Genomic DNA, 19,781 nt, shown 5'->3' on the forward strand with positions numbered 1-19,781 from the left:
ATATATATATTACTTTTGAATAACATAATAAAATTAACTGACTGCAAAAAAAATATTTCTTTATTAACATAAAATTCAACAAAAAAAATTTAATTGAAGAAAACAAATTGTAATTTCTAACATTTTTTTTTATTTCACAATCTTGTTAAGATAAATAAAAGAATTATTGAAATAAGTAAAGGAAAAAATGGTTGACAGATAAATTTCAATTGTTTTGTTTTTTTAATTTGATTATGTTTTATTGTCTAAATTATTTCATGCTATTATGTATCTAAAATAGTAGTTATTTATGGAATAAAATCACTCATACAAACTATCAAAACAATTCCAGTGCAACCATTCAAAAGGGAAGTTTTTTGTTTAAATAATCACATTAGTGTCATGGATAAATCTTTTGCTTTGTTTAAAAACATTTTTAGTTTCAGATTTTGAATATAGTTTTTAAAAGCTAACAATAATCAGAAAACAAAAGTGACAAGTTGAACAAACACCAAACACATTGTGTCGGTGTTACGATATTCTTATTTTCCACAATTGTGTGTGTTTTTATTTATAATAGTTTGTTTTGCGCGATTTGGCTTCATTTTGGGGTTTGGCGCTTTTTCCCTGACGACTCTTTTAGATTCTGCCACTTCCTTCACGTCAACGGTTCGATTCCCTGCACCACTTTTCCCTTTTCAATTTTTAAAACCTCGTTGCATTTTTTTCTCTTCTTCTTCTCTTTCATGTGATTTTTTCAACATTCTTCTTCTTTTTCTTCTTCTCCTTTTCTTCTTCTTCTTCTCCACAGTTTCACTTCCAATGGCCTCTCCTCCTTTTTCTTCCGCCGTTGTAAAGGTACTCCCTTTCTCTCTGTCGTTTCCCCTACGAGTGTCTTGTCGTTTTTATACCGACTTATGTCGTTTTGGGTTTTTTCAGGATGCAAAAGTGCTTATGGTTGGTGCTGGTGGAATTGGCTGCGAGCTTCTCAAGACTCTCGCGCTCTCCGGCTTCCCTGACATCCACATCGTTAGTTTTCTTCTCTATTTGGGTTTTTGAGGTTATTTTAAGAAAAGGGTTTTTCAGTTATTTTAAAGGAAAGGGTTCTTCAGTTATTTTTTTGGGGTTTGAGTTTTTTGGGTGTTTTGTTTAGGGCTTTTGTGCTGTTGGGGTTTGGTTAAAGTTTCGAGTTTCGTGCGTTTCGTGAGATGGGTGCTTCAAATGTTTCGCGCCTTGGTTTTATTTAGTAGGTGTCCGTGAGCGCGAGGGGTTAGTGTTGTTTGGGCTGCCGTACTGTATTGAGGTTTGGGGTGGTGCAGTGTCGTGCTTAAAGTGGCTTTGTTAGTTTTTGGTTTTGGGAGGGTTGTTGGTAGTTTGATTCCTTGCTCTTTCGTGTAGTTGGTGGCTGTTTGCTTCTCGTTATGAATTTCAATGTTTTGTTGAAGGAGGAAGAGTTTTTGAGTGTTGGGACCAGGTGGGTTGTTTGAGCAGGTTTTCATGCTTTTGAGTATGAACTGTATTCAGGGGAGAATGGAATGTTTCTTGTTGGGGCTGCTGTGTTGGAGCTTACGGTTTGTTGACCTGAATTGCTCTTTCGTAATTGTTGTTGAGGATGGATTTACGGTGGTGGTTGTGGATCTTGGTATTTATTTGGGAATTTTGAGTTTTAGTAATTATAGTTATGGCTAATAAGATCTTCGAGAATTGAACTTTAATTAAAATTAGTTTTTTTTGGTAGAGATGGTGTAGCTACTCAATGCTGAGGGTGATAGGTTAATGATAATGGTGGATCTGCTGAATGCTGGAGGCTGTTGTACTCAGAACGAGTATCTTCATAGTTACTACTGAATAGAATCCTGAGTGTGTTGTGACCTTTTGCCATACATGTTTTCATCTAGGACCATATCTTATTATTATAATTGTATATTTACTTGTGTATATATTTATTATCATAGTATAGTAATCAATAGTGGAGCTGCCCTACGGATGGATTCAAATAGCAAAGGGTTTTTCAACAGCCAGCCGTTGCGGCTGCAGTAATGGCTTTTCACTTGTTATAATGGCATAACAATGCTATGGGCTCAAAAAAGCCATTTTTACCCACTAAACAAGATTGTTTAGGTTTTTTTCCTGACAAATTTGTGATTTCTCCCCCATTTTTAACACATTTTTGGCTTCATCATAAGAAGATTTGAAACCCTTTTTGTTTACCATTCCACAAAATAGTTACCTTTGTTTTGGCATGTGTTCCTTCATACTGGAACATTTTTATGTATTCAGTTCTTTCTTTAGACTTCCCAGTTCACATCTAATTTTTACTATTTTGTTATGTTCATTTTTCTATTAACATCATCATCCTTCACTTTTTGACTTCATTGCTATGTTCGTACTTTGTCTTGCTAAATAGCCACTATGTGGTACTTGCACTATTAAGTTGATTTCCTCTGATTCCCAATTGTGACTTTAGTCACTATTGTGGATACTAGGGTTGTGGTTGCAGCATGTGCCTTGCGTAGGTCCAACTGATTTAGTTGTACTAAATAATTGGTATATATGTCAACTGCTATGTGACTTTTTCTATTTGCCCACATGGTATTGACTTTATGATAGCACATCTCGATTGATGGTGATTTTGTGAAAAATGTAATTCATTATTTATCATGTCTTTAATTTTTTTAAATTTTTTTTCCTTTGATTATTTATATTTGTATTACAAATATGCAAGTTGCATTAATAAATAAGGCTTAAATATGTTTTTAGTCCATGTAAAATGAGTGAGTTTCTGATTGTTTTCTTTGTTTTTAGTCCCTCTAAAATTAAAAATCACTGCTTGTGATCCCTACTATTATATAACACTAGTTAACTGTATATGCATTAGACAAAAGGTTAAGTGACCATTCCAATTGACACATATTAGTGTTGTGAAATGGTGTCAACATGTGACACCTAAAAAAATCTTAATTTCCATTAAAGAACTGCTATTTATCTATCTTAAAATGAATATTAGGGATTGTCAATAGTAATTTGAAATTTTGGAGGGATGGAAATTAGAGAAAAATATTTCATAGGGAATAAAATCAAGATTCACATATTTTAGAAGGGCTAAAAATACTTATTTGAAATTTACAAAGATGAAAAACAAAGAAAAATATTTGTCGGACCAAAAGCAAAACTTACTAATATATAGGGACTAAAAACATATTTAAGTCCACAGCCCCTCTTCATGTTATCCAATTATAGCATTTTCATAGTTTGTCACTATGTGTTGCTACCTAGATTGATAACTTTATTATTTATTATTGCAAGTTAGATTCTTACCTCGTGTAATCAATGTATCATTAATTGTGGGCAAATTTTGTCACGTCCAGTATTTTTACAATTATTTGTCATGGACAGACAACTTCTATTTAAAGTTTTGGAACCTGAAGAGCTGTTTAATATAAGCTTACTGGGCTGAAAACTATCTTAATATAGTTCAAGTGTGTAATTTCTCACCATCCTTTTTTCTCAAAATATCCATCCTACAATTGTTCCTTGTTGATTTTGTACAATGCCGCCCTTTCTACTAAATTGAGTTCCTGGATAAAGGTTTGACCATTAACATTGATTTTGCAGTCTTATTGTCAGCAATCAGTCAACCCATGAATTCTTTCCTTATGTACTAGGAGTGGATATTATGTGTGTGTGCACGTGCTCACTAGTCATTTTTGTCTCTCTTGATCTAACTGTATTGTTTTAAGCTATGGATATGCTTTAACAAATTTTCGTAATTTATTTCTAACGTGCAGATTGACATGGACACAATAGAAGTCAGTAACCTGAATAGACAATTTTTATTTCGAAAATCTCATGTCGGGCAATCTAAAGCTAAAGTAAGTTTGAAGTGTTATGGTTATTATTGTTAATGGTATATGCTTTTCAGTTGTGCATTCATCTAATGAAGTGTTCAATCAGGTTGCTAGGGATGCTGTGTTAAAATTTAGGCCCCACATAAACATTACTCCATACCATGCAAATGTCAAAGATCCTGAATTCAATGTGGACTTCTTTAAGCAATTTAACGTTGTTCTAAATGGACTTGACAATCTAGATGCCCGCCGGCATGTGAATCGCTTGTGCCTTGCAGCTAATGTTCCATTGGTTGAAAGTGGAACTACTGGGTTCCTTGGACAGGTAATTTAATTGCATTTATTGGTTGAGTAAGTGATATCCATTTTAAGTTGGATGCTCTTTTAGCATTACTTAGTAGATTACAAGTGGTAATTTTTTGTGTTTGATAGTTATTTTTGTATAACTGTATCTATGTATATGTATATATATATATATATATATATATATATATATATATATATATATATATTTTCTTTTAAATTATTGATTATCTGACTTATGAAAATGGGTTATTATTAGTGACTATCAACAGTGTTCCTAGGTAAGCTAATTTCTTATGGGAAAACAACATGTTTTATGTGCATGCTTTTATGTTTCAACATGTAGATACCGTTAGATCTTTAATTTCTGTCATGAGATTATCCAGTAAAAGGTTCGTCCTCTATTTCAATTCTTAAAATTTGTAATTTATAATTGTGTGTGACGTTTGAGGTTTGATATTTAATACTTACCGTTTCTTTTGCTAATTTTGTTACCCCATCTGTCTATGGACTTTCATGGAAACATGTATCTGACATTCTGTATTGCCAACTTTTACATGATGTCAATTTAATGCGATTGTGTTGTTAATTACTGCAATATATCAAGTTGCTGTTTCTCAATCAAATTTATGATTTAGTTTTAATTGAAAGTAGGTAACTATACATGTCAAGGGAAGAACAGAGTGCTATGAGTGTCAGCCTAAACCAGCACCCAAGACATATCCTGTCTGTACTATCACAAGTACCCCATCAAAGGTATGGTTTATTGTCATTTTTCATTAGGGTTACACTGGTGAGATTGTCCATTAAAGTTATATTGAGTTATAGGCCTTCAAACATGTAGTCTATGACTGTTTACAATGTTTTAGGTCATATTACTGGTCATATATTGATTGTGTTTGGTTAGTCACGTCTTTTGTATCTTGGGACATAGAAAATATAAAACTATAGAGCCGGGGTAATTCATAGAAATTTTAGGTTGTTCACGATTATTTGGATTTTCAATTAATGGGATATTTATGTTGCATTATTGAATCTTGAAGGATGGTACTTGATAAATACCTTTTAGCATTATTGAAGGCTGTCATATTAGTTATATTTAGGAAAATAGATAATTTTTTAAAACTCAAGCTTTTGCCTTTCCTGTTTGCAAAATAAGTATGAATTTTGATGTTTGCTTCAAATTTCTGTCTATTGAGTTCTAAGCTTTTATCTCCCATTATTTATGGCAGTTTGTTCACTGTGTTGTGTGGGCAAAGGACCTACTTTTTGCCAAGTTATTTGGGGATAAGAATCAGGGAAATGACTTGAATGTTCGATCTAGTGATGGTGCTAGCTCTTCAGAAAATGTAGAGGATGTATTTGAACGTAGGAAAGATGAAGACATTGATCAATATGGAAGGAAAATTTTCGACCATGTATTTGGGTATAACATTGAATTAGCCTTGTCTAATGATGAGACATGGAAAAATCGTAATAGACCAAAGCCTATATACAGCAAGGATGTTCTGTCTGATGAACTGGCTCAACAAAATGGAAATTTGGAGAAAAATAATGCGTGTGATGATGAATTATCAGTATCTGCCATGACATCTTTGGGTATGAAGAATCCACAGGATATTTGGAGTCTCAAAGAAAACTCGAAAATATTTCTTGAAGCATTGCAACTATTTTTTACAAAAAGGGAAAAGGTCTTTTGCGATACTTATTTGGACTTATCATATTTTAATATTATCTTTATGTCTGATACAACTTTGTTTTTATTTTTAAATTCATCTTTGAGCAGGAGATTGGCAATCTAGGATTTGATAAAGATGATCAGTTGGCTGTTGAATTTGTTACTGCAGCTGCAAACATACGGGCTGCTTCCTTTGGCATCCCTCTGCACAGCCTTTTTGAAGCTAAAGGTATTGCTGGTAATATTGTGCATGCTGTTGCGACTACAAATGCTGTTATTGCTGGGTTGATTGTCATTGAAGCAATCAAGGTGCTGCAAAAAGACATTGAAAGTTGTAGGTATGATGTGATTCCACTTCCTGTGTATTCTGTTTTAAATTATTTGTAGTGATGTGAAAGTGGCTTTGTTACCTTAATGTCTGGGTTTGAGGAAACATTGTCAAACGTCATTTTAAGCAAAAATTACCTTGGCAGAAAATGCTACCTACTGGCTATTGACAATTTTTTTACAGTGCAATGGATAATCATGTTGCTGGTGCTAGGTTGTAGAGCTTACACCCATATTTCATTTTGAATGCTTGATAACTATCATTCTAGTTCGTTAAATATTAAATCAGTATAGTTTATCGCAACTGAATAACATTCTGATTTTATAAGATTGCTTGGGGCTTGTTTGGTTGTTTAAAGGTTTAAAAGAAAGTTAGTTTTGTGTCTTTGTTTGAGAAAAGTGATACTGGTTTCTTTACAAGGTTTTTCATTTTTTTAAATACATAATTACTATAAATTTATAAACCATCGTTTATAGTTGAGAAAGCATTTTTCTGCAGAAAAGGCTAAAAAAAAGTCCCCTTAATCATGACTTAAGAGGGTACAGACAGTACTTTTTGTGTGTCTTTTTTCATGCGAGCAAAATGCATGGATCTTTAAGGGAAATTTTGTCCCTATATTGCTGAGCGTTTTTGTCCTGACCTCATTTTTCTGTATCTTATATCTTTTATTTATTGTAGATTCTGTTTGAAGGTTGTCTTATCCTTCCTGTTCTTTCCTTGGTGCTCATTACTTCTCTAAGTAATTCTTGATTAATGTACTACTTTGTAGTTTACAATTCAACTTTACTGTTTTTAATGTTTTTTCTAATCTTTTCTGGACGTCTCATAGAATGACATATTGTCTGGAACATCCGTCAAGAAACATGCTGCTTATGCCAGTGGAGCCATTTGAACCTAACAAGTCTTGTTATGTTTGTTCTGAGGTTTGCTGAATCTCCCTTTGTTATGTATTATGCCTGTAGTCATTGTTAAAAACATGCTCACTCAATAAATTTTTATGTGCAAAACAGACACCTTTATCCCTTGAAATAAACACCAACCGTTCTAAGTTGAAAGACTTTGTCGAAAAAATTGTTAAGGCAAAACTAGGGATGAACCTTCCTCTTATTATGTGTGCTTCAAACCTCCTTTATGAAGCTGGTGATGTTGAGGACGACATGATTGCCATTTATGAGGCTAACCTTGAAAAGGTATATTTGTTGTCTTTGATTTGGAAAAATATATGATCGTGATTGTTTCAAAGCCTGTTTCCTATCACTTTCAGGTCCTGGCTGAGCTTCCTTCTCCAGTAACTGGTGGAACAATGCTTACGGTGGAGGATATGCAACAGGAATTTGTTTGCAGTATTAACATCAAACACAGGTTTTTATTTGACCCTGGTTTTTTGTTCAGCGAGAATAGTTTTTGTTCCCATCTCCACGAATCCTTCTATCTTTTCTGCTTATTTTAAAGTAATTTCTTTCCTGAGTGATTTTCAGAGAGGAGTTTGATGAAGAAAAAGAACCTGATGGGATGGTTCTCTCAGGATGGACTCAACCAGTGTCAGCAACAGAAAATAAAGACAAATCTGTTGGCAATGGTGCAAGCACCTCAGATGCAGTAGTAACAGCTGTGGAATCTGAAAAGGATGAAGAAATAACTATAGTTTCAACCTTGAAGAAGCGAAAGCTTCCAGATGAGACTGACATTTCAAGTGCCACTGAAGCAAAACATCAAAAGCAGTTGGAAGTAATTGATGACGAAGACGATCTTGTCATGCTTGATGGTGATTTAGACAGCTTTAAAAAGAGAAGATTCTCATAGTCAATTCATGGACTAAAATCAGCATGAATTCTTGCATCCTAATTTTGTATTTATAGGGAGGTTTGGCGATTCTTTTGGCCATAATAGTTGTTAGGAATGTTGCTATTAGTCTTTTGCTTGACATAGATACTGTTTTTCTCCCTTGTGCTTTCTCAGTAGCCGCAACATGTATTATTCTCCCTGACGCCTGACAGAGAGGATCATTGACCTCATAAATTAACTCTCTCACACATGACATTAGTGATGATCAACAGTTTTGCAAACTGATTAGCTATTCAATTATTGTCATGTATACTATATTCTAGATTTGAAATGTGATTTGTCTTTTATCTGTTGAATTTGTCATCGTTTCTTAAGCCTAAGGGAGAGCTTTTGTTTGAGAATGGAAGTCTCTAATTGCTTAATGATGCCATGTGCATAAGATTCATTACAATTCTCTGATACAAATAATAAAGTGGGAAATATGAGGCTATGTCTAATGTTGGTGTGACACATCAAACGTGTGCATCCAAATGTTGAACTAAGGTAGCAATTACATAATATGATGCAAAGAAGAGCAAATTATGAAGTGGGAATGTGAATCCTCTTGTCTCCCTTGAAGATTGATGCACAGGCGAAATTGAATCCTCTTGTCTGGAAAATTGAACCCAAGTTGGGAATATCTTGTCAAATTTTTACTCTATTGAGTGAGACCACTTCCAGCCAAACATAAAATGACATGGTATTTGGTCCTAAAAATATGGATTGTGTTTTGAACCCCTGAAATCCGCACCTATCATTTTCTTTCAATCATTCAATATGCTACCATTTACGGTAGGGAAATTTAGTAAAGCTATTATGCACTCCTATCTTAGAAATCCTTATTTTAGTACTTTTCTAACAACCACTCAGTACTTGCATGCTTCTTTTGGTAAGATTCCAATACATCTCAATTGGGTTAAATTTTTTGATAGACTCTAATAATTTTATTTTTAAAATTTTAATTGGATTCCTGAGAAAGAAATCATAAGTGGGGTCTCAGGGACCCGAATGGAATTGTTTTAAAACTTCAAAAGATTGAATTATAAGATAAGAAAAAGGTTATACATTGACGATGCAAACTACTTTTATCCTGTCATTCAATCACAGACCATCATTTATGATAAATTTGTTAGCTTTTACAATGATTAGATGATTGCAGAGTTGTCTTCAATTATTAATGTGAGAACACTAAAATCTTGTCAGATTTAAACTATAGTGAACTATTTAATTTCTCAGAAAGCATGTGGAGCAACACAGTAATGTAACCAAAACGAAGTGATGGACCTCGGATGAAGATAGATGGAACAATTATTGGTTCTGCTCTTTAATTTACAAGCAAAACAAGATAAAATAATTGTCATTTCTTCTTAGACATGACACCATAATTTTGACAGTGACAATTAATTTACAATGGTTGTCTTATGGTCTTCCTGTTTTGAATCAAAATCTACTGTGGATCAAATATTAGAATTAGTTTGAAACAAGGAGGAGCATTTAGCATCTGCAACATTGTAGTACAATTTGTGGTATGCTATGCCTGATCGAATTCAATATTGGAATATTTTGTTGAGAAAAGATATCTTGTTGAAGCTAAATGTGTTGAATATTAAATATACATAGAGCTGATAACTACAAGGTAGAAAAAGGAGGTTGTTCTACTTTTATCACCAGATTCAGCTATGCTGTCTTTTTCCTATAATTTACATGTTTAATTTTCTGATAGAAAATAGTTTAAGGGATGATACTGTTTGTATCAGTACCTGTGTAAAAGAAGAGTTTTTAGGCACTGGTTTGATATTTATGTTGTGACATTACATCTCCTATCTCAGTTAAGATAACTATTTTTTGAAATTAAGAGAAAATGACAAATAGATGGAAAGATATACCTTTAAAAGGGAACATATATATCGTAATAAAATCTGATATGGCCAAATGAGAAATTTTTGTAAAATGACTCAGAAACTCTCCTGGAAAATTGGTCCATTACACAAAATTTCAAGTCAACTTCACTACCCGCAGTAGCCAGTTTCTTTGAACATGCTTCTACAATTACCTCCCCTACAAGTTACATATCAATATACAACAATTCATTTATATAATACCATACATGATTAATGGTACTGCAGAATGCATGTGTTCTCACAAGCCAACAAGTTAATCACATTACACATCTGATACACTCTTTTGCTGTCATGCAAAATAATACCCCACACACAATACAAGAGGACAAGAGAACCTACTCGAGAAACAACACACAATTACACAGGAATTTTTTGGTCCAAGTCTTCACGAAGTTACTATAACGTCTCCTAGAGATGAGTGGCAGTCCAGTTGGAGGTTTCATTCATGAAAAAATTAGCCTTTCACCTGCCATTGAGATTGTTAAACTGAGCAAACATTGCAGTTCCAGAATGGTCATCAATAGAATGCACTTCTGGTGTAGCATTATTCACTTCTGCACGTGGCACTGCCGCCGCTGGTGCTGCTGGTGCTGCTGGCGCCGGCGGCTGGGTCGGAGTGTCATCAGTAGGAGTGGCAGGTGCTTGTGGGAGAGGTGAAGTAGGAGCCTCCTCAGGCTTTCCTTGTGTGAAGGCCTCTTGAAGCTGCAAAGCATACTCCAAGTTCCACAAAACATCTCCCATTGAAGGCCTATCCACTCCATGATCAGCCAAACACTTCTCAGCAGCCTCAGCAAACTTCTTCATAGATTCAGGATTGATTGATCCAATCAGTTGAGGGTCTATGATCTTGTCAAGCAAGCCCTTTCTCTTCCACTGCATCGCCCAATCGGCCAAGTTTACTTGTTCACGGGGCAACTGAGGGTTGATGGCTGGCCTTGCACACAGTGCCTCAAGCAGAACCACCCCAAAGGAGTAGACATCAGATTTTTCTGTGAGTTGCTGTCTTCTGAAGTACTCAGGGTCAAGATAACCAAAGCTACCCTTCACTGCAGTGCTAACATGTCCCTGCCCCATTGGTGCATCCTTGGAAAGTCCAAAATCAGAAACCTTGGCTGTCAAATTCTCATCAAGCAAGATGTTGGTGGTCTTGACATCACGGTGAATGATGCCTTGAGCTGTGCCTGTGTGAAGGTAGTGAAGGCCACGAGCTGAACCGATGCAGATCTCTAGCCTTTGCTTCCATGAGAGAGGAGGCATGTTCTTTCCATAAAGATGGTCTCTGAAGTGTCCATTGGGCATGTACTCATAAACCAGGATCATCTCATCATTCTCATCACAGTATCCAATCAAGGACACCAAGTGCCTGTGCCTGAGCTTCGACAACATTTGGATTTCTGTCTGGAATTCGTTGATGCCTTGCTCTGATTGAGGGTTTCCTCTCTTGACTGCCACTTGAGTCCCCTCATCTATCACACCCAAATACACATTGCCAAATCCACCAACACCAATGATGTTCTTTGAGTCAAAGTTCTTGGTTGCTTCCTGAAGTTCAGCGAAGGAGAAGTACCGGCCTAGTCCCATTGATGAGGAGAAAAAGTTGCTCTTTCCCATCGAGTTCTTGCTGCTCATGAAGCTTGTGTCACCAGCATGCAGAGGCAGCAACCATGAAGAGAAGCTGTTCCTCTTCTGCCAGTCTTGAGGCCTCTTGTGCCACTTGATCACCATAGCTCCGAGCCCGACAAAGGCTCCAAACATCATGGCAAATCCAACTGCAGCCACCGTGCCGCGGCTAGAACCACTAACACTTCTTCCATCAACCCCAAATTCTCCATCCAAACTGTTCACAGTGTTGCTCATCTTCATGACCTCTATGCCATTCACAAGGGCATTGGCACTTGCACTACCACCAGAGGTTGGACCAACCTGAATTGATAGTCCCTCGGTCATCAATGTTGCATTCACCACAATGTCCTTGTAATATGGGGTTGACAAGGCACCCGTGGTGGCTGACAAATCAAAGTTAGAGATTGCCATTTTCCCATTAACATACACATTAAAGTAGAGTTGATTGAGCCCTTTGCTAACAATATCACAGAAGTGAAGCCTAACAAGGTAGCTAAAAGAAGTGTCCACATCAAATTTCCACGAGACGTTGAAATTTGGCTGGTTAACACCAGCATCAGCCATCTCAGTGGCAGAAGCATACACAGTTTGTGGAGCTGTCAGAGAGGAGATTGCAGGATTGTGCTGGGGGAATTTAACCACATTGGTAGCCACCGAGACACTCTTGGCCAAGTTCTTGTTTGTGAGGAAACTCTCATCAGGATCCCAAGTCCTCCCAAGGGTATCATTCGATGAGGTGATGAGAGGCCCTCCATTGTTGACCCTGAAAACAGGCTGCAAGCCATAGGATGTGATGCCGGAGAACTCCTCAACAGGGAAAAGGCTGGTGGCGGTGTCGAAGATAAGTTCATCAGGAGCGGAAACAACCTCAATGGCATTGATGAATGCGGCTGAGTTCTTCAAGGGGATGAAGGAAATGGAGAACTGAGGCTCAGTTGCATTGATGAGGTACTCCTTGAGGATTGGCTCGTCAGTGTTGTTGACATTGAAACTGTGGAGAAGCACGTAGGTATCGGTGTAGACAGAGAAAGTGGCCTTCTGGAGATCAAAGACATTGTTCTTGACGGGGTAGAAATGAAGGCGAACCCAGTGAAAACCTGGCTGGACCAAATGGAAGGAGTATATTGCTTCCTGGATGAAGATCCTTGCACTATTGTATATAGGTGAAGATAAATTTGCATCTGCTGCATTGACTTTGTACTCATCATTGGCTTTCAAGAAAGAAGTAGCTTGAGGGTCTGTCTTGAAATGTCGTCCATCAGGGAGGGTGGAAACACTGTCTGCTCCACAATCGATCAAGAAATTGTCTTTTGGTTGGAAGATTTCTGAGGGAGACAAGGCCAATGAAGGAGAGGAAAAGGAAAAGAGAAGGGTGATGAGGACCAGGAGGGTAGCCATCAGAGATGATGAGCTGAAGGGTGATAGAAAAGGTTGTATGAAAGCCATTATTGTTTTTTCTATCTTCCCCATACCTCCTGGGGTTGAGGATGAGGATGAGGATTTTTTTCAATTTAGAATGAACAATAACAACAATAAAGAAGCCTGAAATGGGGTCTTCTCGATTCCCTATAAGGGATTTTCCTCTCTCTAACGGCTTCAATCTTTGCACGAAACAAAACCAAGGGATCACCTCTGCTCCCAATAATTAGCCAAACAATGTGGAGCCTGCATTCTGCTTTTCTCTATTCTGGTGCATTGCATGTTTCTCTTTCCTATCTTTAGAATCTTCTATTTTTGTTTCTTTGAAAATGTCAAACTCACTCAATTTTTTCAGCATTCTCGGATTCTGAATGCCGTAGCTTCTCTGCTCTCATCTGCCATAGCAGTATATCAGCAACTGCAGTAACAGTAACAATAACATAACCAAACCCTGTTTTTACTGTCTCTGCTCGGCTAAGTTAAACCGACCAACACCCTGTATACATGCTTATAAAAAGTTAATTCGTTGATCATCACGGTTGTGTTTTAACAATTTGATTTACATTTTAGGAAAATGTTTTTTCTTTCTATCATTCACATTCATTATTTTAACAGTTACCAACTCACATTTTAGACATATTTTAATAATTAAACTTTCGTATTTGTAAAGAAAAAAAATTAAAAAATAAAATAATAAATAAAAAGTATGTATAAAAAATTGTTTAATATATAAATATATATGACTTAGAAATTTGATATTGTTTTTATAATTTTATATTAAATTTCAAATAATTTAGACATTTTAAAATAACCAAGATTGTAAAAAAGAAGTACATACTTTTTTAAGTAAAGTATAGTTTATTTATTATGTATTTGATTAATATTTAGTATATATATATATATATAATTTTTTTTTCTTTCATGAATAAACCATACACTATGTGAGTGCACGTAGAGAACATGTCAAGCATGCATGTAAATGAATGAATTGTGTTCTTGACCACGAAAAGAGCTTTGACTAAAATTATAAACATTAAACAAAGTCAACTTGTGTGAGATTTTTTTTTTTAAAATTTTTGATCATTTTTTAACATTCAAGAACACTAAAATAAGCACTTCTAAAAACCACAGCAATTATATTCCGAAGAAAGCTCTCTCAATTTAAAAAGTTTGAGATAAATTATTAGAATGTACAACTCATATATAATTAGATGGTTAAGTTATTTAATATTTATTTTTAAATCATACACCTACAATTATATATATATATATATATATATATATATATATATATATATATATATATATATATATATATATATATATATATATATATATCGTAATTTTGTCATACCTTTGATTTTAAAAAGTACTACACTCCAAATCCATATACATTTTTTTATATTATGGCTAAAAGTATTTAATATATTTGTAGAACAAATTACACGAAGTAAAAAAAAAAAGAAAAATAATTTTGGATGTTTTGTTCCAGATTTCCGCCCCTTTTTGTTGTTGATAATATATATTATTAACTTTTAAATCAACTAAAAATAGTAACAATCTCAATTTCTGATTGTATAAATTTTTCAATTGAAATACATTAAAATTAAAACATTTTACTATCACGTCATACACGTTTGTTTCTTTTTTTTCGTGTTAGTGTGTGCTGAATAAAATTTTAATAAAATAACTTTTTTTAGGTTTTTATGGCAAATTATCTCTCTACTCTACTGTATGTTGAATAAAAAACTATAACAGAATAATTATGTTTTTACATTTTATAATAAAATATATTTTCTGGATAATGAATTTGAAAATAAACTAAAATTTTAGAATTTTATTAAAATAACTTGATAATTTAAAATTAATAAATTTGAAATTTCACTAAAAAAATAATAATTTGAAAGTTTTTGTATTATCAATTCATTATCCTTCATATTTTCTTAAAGTTTGATTTTGATTTAAAATATCATTAACTTAACTAAAACCAAGACATTGTCAAATCGCCGCAAGGTTGAATCTATTTTTGTTGTCGTTGACATTAGTAAGAATTATTTTATTATTTAAGTTGTTATAATAAAATTTTAAACTACTATAATTTATTGTTAATATTAATTAAAGTTTGGTCGAGTTCTATAAGAGAGATATTTTCTTTATAGATGTCAATCAAATTGTTTTCACTCAATGTCTTTTATGGTTAACTTTTTGTTAATAATGTATTATTTTTTTTAATTTTAAATAATTTTTTTAGCCAACATTAATTTAGATTACTTTTCTTATCGAGATCAATGGAAAAAATCTCCCCATTTATAAGAAAATTGACAAAAAATATATCTAATATCAACATCATAAAAACAATCTTAATTAAACATTAAAAACTCAATCAGCGTAAAGCAAAACTCAATCAGCTTATGTAAAGCAAAACTCAATCAGAAACATAGATTCTAAACATTAAAAAAGCTTAATAAGTTGATGAATATATATAGTGATTGGTGAAGCTTTTAGTGGTTGCCCTGACCTGGCAATCTTTCTTTGATAATTTCTATTATCCCTTTTATTGTGCTTCTGTGTTCATCAATGTTACCATTACTAATTCTACAAGTTTTCTCTTCTTCTTTCTCTTCTGGTAATGTTTTCATGTCTGAATGCTCTTTCTTCTCTTTCTCCTTTTCTTCTTCTAATAACTTTTCTTTTAGTGATGTTTTGCTGTGTAAATTTTCCTTCATTTCCCCTTCACCTTTTTCTGGTACAAACTTCTCTTTTGTTCTATCCTTCTTCTTTACATGCCCTTCATCCTCAAATCTGCTATCTTCAAATCTGTTATCCTCAAACCCTTTATCCTCAAACTACATATTTAAATAAAATTACACAACAATTACACAAAAAATCAACTATATGCTATATATATAATTAGTATATATTAAAAATTTCATATCAACTAAAAATAAAAATAAGATAAATAAGATTATAATTGATTTTTTAAGATAATTAAATTTAAAATTCACGACTTTTTAACATTTTTTAACATGATATCACAAAATTTATGTAATTTATGTTTATTAAATATATAAATATAAAATATATATTAATGTTTAGTTTTATACATAAAAAATATATATATACCTATTAATATTTAGTTTTATACATAAATTATATATTAATGTTTAGTTTTATACATAAAATATATATTAAATCTCATATCGATTAATTTAGGGTATATAAATCTCGGAGTTGAATTAAATATGAAGTCTATTCTCATAGAATAAGTACAATAAATATATTTTATTAAAAGGATTGAATCATATTTAAAGTTGACGATAAATATATTTTTTTGTCTTTAAATTTATATATAAAATTAAAAATTTAATACAATATTTTAATTTTAAATTTTAAAAATAGATAAACATAATTTTTTTAACTCAAAAAGATTAACTTGTTTCATGCGTTTTTTTTTCAATTATCACTAATAAAAATAAAAAATAAAAATGTATGAAATAATATAAATAAATAAAATAAAATAAAATAATATAAATAATTTAAATATTAATATGAAACGTGTATATGAAAAATTTAATTTAATTAGATTAAAATAATTATATCTATTATTTTTTAAGTCTAAAACTAAAAAATATTAAAATTGTAAACAAATTTTAATTTTATATTAAAGAATTTGAAAGTTGAAAATATATTTAAAAGAAACTTACGAAAGTAGTATTGGAACGAAACTTACGAAAGTGTGATATGCTATGGTTGCAACACCAGTGAGATGTACTGGATTGCCCTTTCTCATCTGTTAACCAAACAGGATTTCCATATGCATCTGTCAGTCCCACAGGGTTTCCATTTTCATCTCTCAATTTCACTTCTTCTGCCATCTTCAACCTTTTCTATTCACGTAAGAGAAATTGGATGTCTACACATAAACTTATATATCTATGGTGTTGATATTTGCATGCAGCAACACGTGGTTTATGGAGAGCATGCAGAATGATACTTGTCCACACGTGTAACCGTGTGACAGAGTATTTGAAGCAAGAGTCTAGGGTTATAAATAATAAAATATGTTCCTCAGACTTATCTTTCAAAATGGTCTTCCATTATAAACACTCATCTCCAGAAACCGATAGAAGAGAATAAAAATTAGGTTATGTATAAATTTAAAATTTGAATTTAAAGCTTATGTAGAAATTTGTTTAAATAAATTTTCCGTAACATATTGTTAATTTTGTTATTACTGGTGAAAACTGTTATTATTTTTATAATAAAATATAATTATGTTGTAAATAAGTTGTTTTTTCAGATGATTTTTTATTTTAAGTACTTTTTTCTAATTTTAAAATAGTTGTATTTGAAAAATACAGTTAAACTAAAAAATCACTTAAAACTAATATTTAAGAACAAATCAATATTTATTTGTTTTTAAATGGTTAGCTGTAAGAACTTAGAAAATAAAGTATTAGAATAGATAGGTGTATTAAAATAATGAGACGAAAATTACTTTAAAATAATCTTATGATATAAATAGAACTTTCTAAAGCTCGGTTTATTATCTAAAATACTGCTATCTATCTAGAACACTAGTCACATAGAGTTCTCTATCTTCTCTAGATTTTCTCTACTTTCTCTCTACTGAGTTATTTATTCGACGATCAAGAGGTACCTAGGCGATCCTGACATTGAAGGTTTAGATCTTGATTGATCAATTTCGAATTTTTCAGCTGGTAAGTCGTTTCTCCTTTTATCCGTGCATTCTTGGACTGTGAGCATGCAACGCTTCTGTCTTGTATGTGGTTAGCACTTTCTTCCTTCAACATCTAGCTCAAATTAAGTCTTAAGAGCTATTTCCTATCATCAATTGGTGATCTGTAGGTGTTTCTAGAGTTTCCTTGCGGTGCAAGTCGTGGTTGGAACCGTTCTGTGAGCTGGACAGTGTATATCCAAGGTAACGGAAACTAGAAAATTTCTTTTAATTAAAGTATGTGGTGTGAGTTTGATGGTATATGAGGATTAATCTATTTGGATGAAAATGTTGTTTTGTGTTAGTAATAATTGAATTGCTTAAATGAAATTGATGTTTTGTATAATGATAGATGTTGTATAACATGTTGGATCTGTTATATGTATGTTGGGGATGTTGAATTTGATGTGATCAAGTGAATTGTTGAAAGAGAAAGGGTTAATCTTGATTATTGGTGGTTTGGTCTAAGATGGAGGTTTAAGATAGTAAAAAGGTGAGAAAGGATTATTGAATTAAATTGGTGGAATTGAGGTTGTTTACAAACTGTTTGGGTTCTGTTTAACCTATGAAATGTTAGAAAATTGGGTTAATAGAGTGTATTGGTAGTGAGGTAGAGTTCTACTTGTGTTAGAACTCAAATTGAAGGAAGTGGGGGTAGTGAAAACTTGAGTTTGGGGTTCTGTGAGCATAAGGTCAGTTTGGAGGGTTTTGATAAGTTGTTTGGGACTGGTTAGAATCCCTAAGTTGTTTAGAATTGTACTACAAATGGTCAAATTCAATTTGGGTCTCTAAGTTGAGTTTTTGGTAAGTTTTGGGTGAGATTTTGAGGTTACTTGTTTAAATGGATGTTAGAAGGGTTTAAGCACATTTAGCTAAGTTTAATTGAGTGTATAACACAATCTAGGAATGTTAGAAGTTGGGAAAAATAGTTAGAATTGGTAAGAGGGGCTTGAGTTGTATAATTCTGCAGAATTTCGTACTGCAGAATTATGCAGACTCGCTGTGCGAATCCATTCGCATAGCGAGTGACTCTCTGTTTGAGCAATTCACATAGCGAGAGGGTGCGCTGTGCGAATGACTATGGGGTTTGCTCTCTGTTTGATGATTTGCATAGCGAATCTGGGCGCTATGCGAATGGTTGAGGTCTGGTACCTTTGCGAGTTAATTCGCACAGCGAGATAGGTCGTTGTGCGAGAGACTCATGGTTTTGCTCTGCGAATGTGTGCGTTGTGTGAATGGTCCAGGTTTAGTTCACTCTTTTCTTCTAGTCTTAAGTTGATATAAATTGATTTTTGAGTGCCTTATGAAGTATGTAAGAGTTGTATTATGTTATATCATTGGTTATTATTGTAAGTTGTGTTTCAAAGTGAAAGTATGGTTTCAAAGTGGTTGATGGATGTAATTTCATGATCCTCAAGGAGAGGTTACATGGAGGTGCCCTGTAATGTGATTCAAAGTGAATTCTCTTGTTGAGATTCAAGTATGTTTAGAATGAAAGCAAGAGCTCAGCCTTGGGGGTTATCCTGAAACTCCAATGGTCTTTCATTCTCAAGTAGAGATGATTGATCCATGTCGTGAGGAGTAGTAGGAGGTCCTAGTCTTGGGTGCTTCCAATATGACCCAAGGTGAGTGATAATGGACTAACCTCGTGAGTGTGGTAGGGTGAAACCCATTGACAATGACTTTGCAAAGCTTTAGACGCCACCACGAGTGCACAACCCGCCATAGCTCGACAATAATTCTATGTCCGGATTGTCATTTCATTGTGGTGTCATGCATAAAGTGTGTTGGGTTGGAAAAATTACTATGGGTGATTGTAAGTATTGTAGAAATATAATATCTTAAACTTTTATTAAACTAGCTTACCCTTATTTTTCTGTTATCTGTCCTTGTATGTTTTCTCTTTTGCAATGATTACCTGATTGGTGTGAGCTTAGGGAGACATCTGTTTCAATTTTTCAGCGATAGGTGATCGAAGGGATTCAATAAAAAGTCGAACGAATCTAAATGTGTAGTTATTATCTTTAGTAGGTTTGTTCCTTATATTAGTTAATTTATTATGTAATATTCATTTTAATAGTATTTCACTATTAAAAATAGGATGTTACATTAGCTATCATTTTTCTTACCTTTGAATTAG

General features: G+C 33.4%; 3 protein-coding genes across 4 annotated transcripts; 1 reads left to right on the forward strand and 2 right to left on the reverse strand.

Annotated features, from left to right (window-relative positions):
• Positions 1–551: 551 nt before the first annotated feature.
• On the forward strand, positions 552–8,277 carry LOC108340505 (SUMO-activating enzyme subunit 2). Of its 2 annotated transcripts, XM_017577951.2 has the most exons (12): positions 552–648; positions 791–837; positions 919–1,008; positions 3,768–3,851; positions 3,934–4,152; positions 4,785–4,886; positions 5,363–5,821; positions 5,917–6,146; positions 6,966–7,059; positions 7,147–7,326; positions 7,401–7,498; positions 7,615–8,277. In XM_017577951.2, the coding sequence occupies exons 2-12, from the start codon at positions 802–804 to the stop codon at positions 7,937–7,939; spliced, it is 1,917 nt and encodes a 638-aa protein (XP_017433440.1). In that variant the 5' UTR covers positions 552–648; positions 791–801; the 3' UTR covers positions 7,940–8,277. The 2 variants fall into 2 exon arrangements, with proteins under 2 accessions (XP_017433440.1, XP_017433439.1); XM_017577950.2 differs by having other exon boundaries at positions 636–837.
• A 1,751-nt stretch (positions 8,278–10,028) lies between these two features.
• Positions 10,029–13,404, reverse strand: LOC108339027 (probable receptor-like protein kinase At4g39110). The gene has a single exon (XM_017576177.2). The coding sequence runs from the start codon at positions 12,952–12,954 to the stop codon at positions 10,324–10,326; it is 2,631 nt and encodes an 876-aa protein (XP_017431666.1). The 5' UTR covers positions 12,955–13,404; the 3' UTR covers positions 10,029–10,323.
• Positions 13,405–15,291: 1,887 nt separating this feature from the next.
• LOC108339089 (uncharacterized) lies at positions 15,292–16,800 on the reverse strand. The gene is made up of 2 exons (XM_017576240.2): positions 16,634–16,800; positions 15,292–15,749 (listed from the first exon to the last, which is right to left on the reverse strand). Exons 1-2 carry the CDS (start codon positions 16,691–16,693, stop codon positions 15,405–15,407), a joined length of 405 nt encoding a protein of 134 aa, XP_017431729.2. The 5' UTR covers positions 16,694–16,800; the 3' UTR covers positions 15,292–15,404.
• Positions 16,801–19,781: the final 2,981 nt, after the last annotated feature.

Source organism: Vigna angularis, chromosome 5, assembly GCF_016808095.1.
Source record: "Vigna angularis cultivar LongXiaoDou No.4 chromosome 5, ASM1680809v1, whole genome shotgun sequence".
In the NCBI taxonomy this organism is placed as follows: domain Eukaryota; kingdom Viridiplantae; phylum Streptophyta; class Magnoliopsida; order Fabales; family Fabaceae; genus Vigna; species Vigna angularis.

What these genes read in the sequence shown, in the direction of transcription:
- LOC108340505 (XM_017577951.2), top strand. Translation starts at nt 802, where the DNA reads ATGGCCTCTCCTCCTTTTTCTTCCGCCGTTGTAAAG. An exon ending in CTACTGGGTTCCTTGGACAG is followed by an intron (nt 4,153 to 4,784) that starts GTAATTTAATTG and finishes AATTGAAAGTAG; the next exon opens with GTAACTATACATGTCAAGGG. An exon ending in AAAGACATTGAAAGTTGTAG is followed by an intron (nt 6,147 to 6,965) that starts GTATGATGTGAT and finishes GACGTCTCATAG; the next exon opens with AATGACATATTGTCTGGAAC.
- LOC108339027 (XM_017576177.2), bottom strand. Translation starts at nt 12,954, where the DNA reads ATGGGGAAGATAGAAAAAACAATAATGGCTTTCATACAACCTTTTCTA.
- LOC108339089 (XM_017576240.2), bottom strand. Translation starts at nt 16,693, where the DNA reads ATGAGAAAGGGCAATCCAGTACATCTCACTGGTGTTGCAACCATAGCA. An exon ending in CCATAGCATATCACACTTTC is followed by an intron (nt 15,750 to 16,633) that starts GTAAGTTTCGTT and finishes TTAAATATGTAG; the next exon opens with TTTGAGGATAAAGGGTTTGA.